The 6,186-nt window shown below is 38.9% G+C and overlaps 1 protein-coding gene across 1 annotated transcript in view; it reads right to left on the minus strand.

The window, feature by feature from the left end:
- Positions 1-6,186, minus strand: part of LOC110019426 (anaphase-promoting complex subunit 4-like) — a 70,956-nt gene that overhangs the window by 19,797 nt on the left and 44,973 nt on the right. Inside the window, exons 7-10 of the mRNA XM_020717078.1 lie at positions 4,054-4,241; positions 2,452-2,612; positions 2,228-2,331; positions 2,039-2,160 (exon numbers count right to left, since the gene is read on the minus strand). Of these exons, the coding sequence (XP_020572737.1) occupies positions 2,039-2,160; positions 2,228-2,331; positions 2,452-2,612; positions 4,054-4,241 (575 nt within the window). The remainder of the gene's footprint in view (positions 1-2,038; positions 2,161-2,227; positions 2,332-2,451; positions 2,613-4,053; positions 4,242-6,186) is intronic.

Consider the following 6,186-nt stretch of genomic DNA (forward strand, 5'->3'; position numbering starts at 1 on the left):
GAAGGCTACGAGAACTTGTGCGGCTTCGAAGTGAGGACATGGTCGGAGTAGAGCTTTTGCTAAGGAATAGCGTCAGAGGGGAGACCTTCCACACAGGGAGACGAGAAATAGGGCACAACTGTAGAGGGAACTACGATGCTCGGCCAGAAGTTTCATGGTGCAGGGAATTGAGGGGAGGAAGGAATCGAGGCTTGGGCAGAGGGGAATCGGGCGTTTTATTTGGGTGAACAGGCGATGAGTGTAAAAAGTCACACAGAGGAAAACACGACAGGGAGAATTGATGTTCACGACACTGTGTAGGGAGGCGCAAGCTAGTGTAGAATTAAAGAGGAATGGCGGTGTGGTACAGAGTATTTCAGCACGTGATGCAATGCTTCGACACTATTGTGTGGATTTCGAACTCAAAAAGGCAGGGGATCGCAACGCAGAGATCCCATGCGACTTTTTGTGTAGGGGAATGATACACATTGGGAGGCGACGGAGAAATTAGGTAGGTGGTGAGGTCAGGGAAGAGTCTGTTGACAACAAAAAAAAAAAAGACAAAAGTTAAGGAATAATGCAAATTTGGGCGTACTGAAGAGCGACAAGGCTTCTGTGAAGATGCGAATTTTATGAGGAGGCGAGATTGCGATCTTTTTCTTTGCACTGAAGAGCGACAAGGCTTCTGTGAAGATGCGAATTGTATGAGGGAGATGCAGGCGAGATTGCGATCTTTTTCTTTGCAAGGGCAAAGGGATTTCGTGTCGTTTCTAGTAAATAGAACGAAAAGAGAACCACCAAGATAGCGGGAATGAAGGAATAAGTTACGAGAGAGGCTCATTTGCTTCGAACAGAAGCGCAAATAGTTAATGGGATGAGAGTGGGAATGAGTGAGTTAATATTTATTAAATTTAATTTAATATATTTAATAATATTAATTTGTTAATAAATTTTTTAACGTGAACATTCTCCTCCCACCAGCTGTTGGTCTAGCTGGTTTCCCACAGCAACCATCGTACCGCTCTCGTCAGCCACTGTCGAGCCTTTCAGCTCCCATCAGTGGACTGCCAACCCTTCTAAGTCCTCCCTGCGACCACCACGCCACTAAATCACACCTCCCCACCTGTCGGTTCCCCCCATTCAACCTTCTTCGGCAGGGCGTTCCACTTTTCAGGTCCTCCGAGCCACTAGTCCACCGCTACCCTCCCACTCCTAGCAGTCGTCGGGTCTCCCTAGCCCCTTCCGGTGGGTCTTCAGCTATTACTTCTCATCGTCGTGTCGGATTCATCACCATTCATAAATATTTATGGCTTATGCTTAGCCTTATTCTGCATTTGTTATTTCGTTTACCCCTTTTGTGTTATTTCTTTTGTAGTTTATGTGTTATATCCTTTATTGTTTATGCGTTATTGTTGTAAGGAGTCGTCAGTGTACTTATTTTTTTACATTCAACAATAAAATTTGTCGCGTCTAAGTAGTGGATTGGGTTGACTCTAGTATCATAAGGAGACATTGCAAGCAGTCAGAGCATGCAGTAGGCTAGTATGTGAGGGCTTGTGGTTCACAGAGTAAGGTGTGTGTGGCATAACATGCATAATAAAGCCAAACTAGGCAGAACAGGAACATGAGCTACGGATGAAGCGAGTTAACTCATTAGAAAGTGTGTGGAGGACCAAAATTTTAAACCACACAAAGTCAAGGTGTGAACAATTCCTCTTTTACTCTTTAAGAAAAAAATATATCATAAAAGGTGAGATAAATGTATATGGCTTCTAGGGGTGTTCAATTCCTCTTTTACTCTTTAAGAAAAAAAATATATCATAAAAGGTGAGATAAATGTATATGGCTTCTATCCTTTCTATCCAAACTTAGCTTGCCAGTTTTAAATCATAAAATAAAAAAATAACCCACATTAAAAAAAACCCTCTACAAACAAAAAAGAATGCTTTCCTAATATGTATAAACTTTGCATGATAGATTGCTTTCAAGTTTCTTCAGATACTGAGTAAATCAATATCCCCATGGGATTTCAGATAGGACGCTAGACAAGAAATAATACAGTACAGCTTCCAAGACATGAAAATAAAAATGAGACAAGATGTGTACATGAAGATGCTCGTGAATGATGACATGAAGCTCCTTCCCAGCTCCATAGACAGCTTTAGACATACGTTTTAAACCCTATAAGAACCTATCTAAGTCAATGCTAAAAGTAGCAACAAGAGAACATGCTCGAGTTTGACAGTACCGCTTCGCCAAGTGAATTCACAAGGAATTGATGAAGTGGAGGACTTGTTCGAGCTCCAAATAGAAGGCTTAAAAATTCATCTTGAGGATTCCCATCTAGACCACCTATATAAGAGCAAACACATGAAAAGGAAATAATAATGCTGAAGCAGAGCATGAAAACCAAGCTGCTATGCACATACTCCAGCATGAGAAAAGTCATTTAGGAAAAGTAAAAGTAACTACCATGGCTGACGATCAAAGAAGAGAGAATGCTAAACTTCTCATTAAATGAATTCATTGCACTAGACCATTGCTTAGACATCATCGATAGGGACTCTCGAATAACGTCTATTAAATGATCAATATTTGAAGCTTGCTGGGCAATTTGATGGAGCTCACTCTTTCTGCGACAATGATAATTTACATGTAAGCGAAAGGATTGCACCCTAGAAGACAAACCTTAACTTGCTAAGGTTAAGCAGAATTATATAGAAAACAACTATGCCAAGACAGGCTAAAGAAATGATGCAGCAGTATTCATATTGCTCTCTCTCTCTCTCTCTCTCAACTAAAAAACACACACAAACACACAAAAGAAAAAGATATACTTAGCTTTCTCAGATGTGATCAAGAAACTACATCATGCAGACTATAACACCCAATATTTTTTCTCCCGTTGGCACCCCATTAGATCAGGAGTCATATTGATCTGAAAGAGTCATATTTGATACACAGGGCTCTCCCGACCTTTTTAAGAAGAGCCGAAAGGAAATTGAGGAAGATAACTGAAGAATCAAAGCAAAGACAATATCGAGAAGAAGAGAGCGAAGCGCGGTTGATGCCTACTCCGATCGTGAACGTGAGCAAACCTTTTGTGTGTGTAGCGGTGCGGTAAAGAGGAATTGAAGGCATTGATAGAGGTGCGAGTGCCTCATGCATGGATTTGAATATCAAGGAAGGCTCACAAGACTATCCAATGACTCCAAAATAGTCTATTGATTAAGTTCTCAAATTTAATTAAAGATAAGCTAACAGGAGCCTATTTTACATCATATTTCATAAGCCAATAGACCAAAATGGCCCTATACAAATAGTCCAAGGATCAATTTGACAGATTTCTCCAATTGAAGCAAAAAAAAACTTCAAAATACCTAGCATCGATAGAAAGTGTTGAGTCCGAAAGAAAATAGAAATTCTATTTTTAATGCCGACTGCTTGGCCATGTGATTATTAAATAAATGATAACTTAGAGCTTTGCTCCAAATCGTACTCTGAGGAGAATAATAAAAAAAAGAAACAAGCTGATAATGAGGAAGATTTTAGATTAGTCAAGCAAAGAAATAAAAAGCACAGTTTGGCTCATTTAAATCTCTGACAAGTTCTATATACACAGATCAAAATAATGAAATTAGTGTGAAGAAATTAAATTAGGCAGGGGAAAATAAAAAAATATCAAAAGGCTAACCTGCATAAAGGAGGCAAAAATAAAAAAATAACGAATAACATCAAGGACTTTATCAAAAAAGAATTGCTGCAGCATGCAGATCGCTAAAATGTTCACTATTCTAAAGTAAATCTTTGTTTAGAGTTTTATCAAGAAATGGCCTTTAGAAAAGACAGTTCTCTTTATCATTATAGGTATGAATATTTACCTTATTTTATCACTGACAGTTCTCTTTATCATTACAGTTACAGAAAGAAAAAATTACGTATTTACTTAAACTATTGCACTTCTGATATTATAGCTATGAATATTTACCATTCAGAAAACTAGAGCGAATCCAATTGCCATATGACCTTATATCATGAGTATAGTAAACTACATAAGTTCATTCAGTTGCTTACCTATTGAGAAATATAGAAGTATTGAGAAGTATACAATGTAAACCAGTAGAAGAACCAAAATAAGGGCCTGATCGACCCATTTCAACGAATCCATCATCCTTGAAAACATGCTCATCAGGTGATACATCTTCAACCAAGTCTCCAGCACAAAGGACAATCAGTTGGCATAATGTATTTGATAAAGCAACCTTCAGAGACAAAATTCATCCATCAAATGAGCCAGCCAACATCAATCAAAATTCAAGTAAAACAATGAATCCCGCAAAATACACAGTAGAATGGAAGGACCCTGAAAAAAAAAAAAAAAAAATGTGTCGCAGGCTTCCACCATATGCAAAAACAGCCTAAAATTTCATTCTACTCTTCTTAATTAACAAAGCTAATTAAAGCCCGTACAAAAACTAAAAGCAAAAGAAGGGTTAGAAAGTAAAAGGGATAAAATGTAAGTACCGAAAAATTCCATTACATTTTTGCTATCGAGCCACTAAATCAAACCTTCCTTTTCTTCCCACTTGCAAATGTGCATAGCCTTTTCCGAATTACAGGAGTACATCAATCACATTTCCTTAATTTCTTTCCTTCTACTAAGCCGCGATCGCACAAATCATGCGATCTTCTCTAGGACCACCTCCCCGAACCTCACAGATTCCTTTTTCTCCCGCCTACTTGTCTCCTTCCCAAATTGTTCAATCTCACCGCCTCAAAAAGCCTATAAATCTGAGGTCGAATGGTTGAGATTTCACCTCGCCTCGCTCGCCTCCTAAAGTTGTTGATTCCTTCCGCGCTCTTTCCCCGTCTCCTTGAACTAGCCGAAGGGCAGAGGATCAAAACACACACACACACACAACACACACACACACACACACATATATATATAATTAAAAATAAAGTAGGATACAGATAGATTGTGTAGGAGGCCCAAACATGGCACCCTGCCCCACTCGATACCACCATATGCAAATGGTTCCGAGAAAATACGAAAAAAATACATGAGAGACCTAAAGAAAAAAAAACAAAAAGTGTCAAAATCTGGATTATCAGGTAACTAAAGAGCGACTCAATTTTGTCTTGCCTCTGTCTCTAGTTCTAGGGAAGGAGCCAGCTAATAAATTGGTGAGATGAGTGTCATTGTCAGTAGTAACCAATGTATCATCCAATAAATTCTCGAGCTCGAGTCTGCCTCCATTCCTCTTCTTCCTCCTGGAATAGACTTGTCATTCCTTATCCGAAGATTGACTCGTCTGGTTAGTGGATTGGTCTAAAGTGTGTCGAGCATGTGTAGGTTGTTGTACATTAGAAGCAACTATTTGTTGTACAAGCTGTTCTTTAATAAGATGGGGGGAGCGGAAGCATTCTCGTGTGTCCTGGCATGTAAGTGGGTTTTCTTCAAAAACAGTGAGTGATATAAACACATTTGAATCTGTACCTGTAGTATGATGTTCTTCATCAGAAACCACAGTGTTGGCAAGGGGGGATCCGTAAGAAAATCCTGACTTGTGGGAACTTCCTCCACAGATTGAGCAGATGTGTCCATAGCAATGGGGTTAGACCCCTCTGTGTTTGCTTGAGCTTTAGCTTTCCAGTTTGGATGAAGCCTGTGACATTTATCAAGTATATGCCCAAACATCTTACAGTTGGTACAATAAAAATGTTTATGTTCCATGTTTACCAACTTCCATTGTGAGTTGTGCCCAGCCATACTTCAGTAATATCATGTAAGATAATATCTCTTTCCACAAGTATTCTGGCCACAGAAGATCTGGTTAGTTTAAAAGTTGGCATATTTAGCTTCATATGATCTCCAAGAATGGCTCCAATAGGATAAAGAACCTGATGATTAAAGAAATGCAACTTAAGACCAGGTAAATTAATCCATATCAAAAGAAATGCAACTTGAGACCAGGTAAATTAATCCATATCGACCAGGTAAATTAATCCATATCAAAACAGTAAGAGCCTCATGATTTGGGTCAAAATCAGGAGCTCACTTGAGTAAATTCATTGACTTGCCTGCAATGTTGAGATATTTATTAGAAAAAATTCGAGTAAAGTCTTCAGCTAGGGTTAATTGAATCAACACATGTCTCTCATCCAAAAGTCTCACTTTCCACTTGCCTACAAGTTTGAGATCAT

The sequence above is a fragment of the Phalaenopsis equestris genome, unplaced genomic scaffold (assembly GCF_001263595.1).
Source record: "Phalaenopsis equestris unplaced genomic scaffold, ASM126359v1 Scaffold000002, whole genome shotgun sequence".
Taxonomy (NCBI): domain Eukaryota; kingdom Viridiplantae; phylum Streptophyta; class Magnoliopsida; order Asparagales; family Orchidaceae; genus Phalaenopsis; species Phalaenopsis equestris.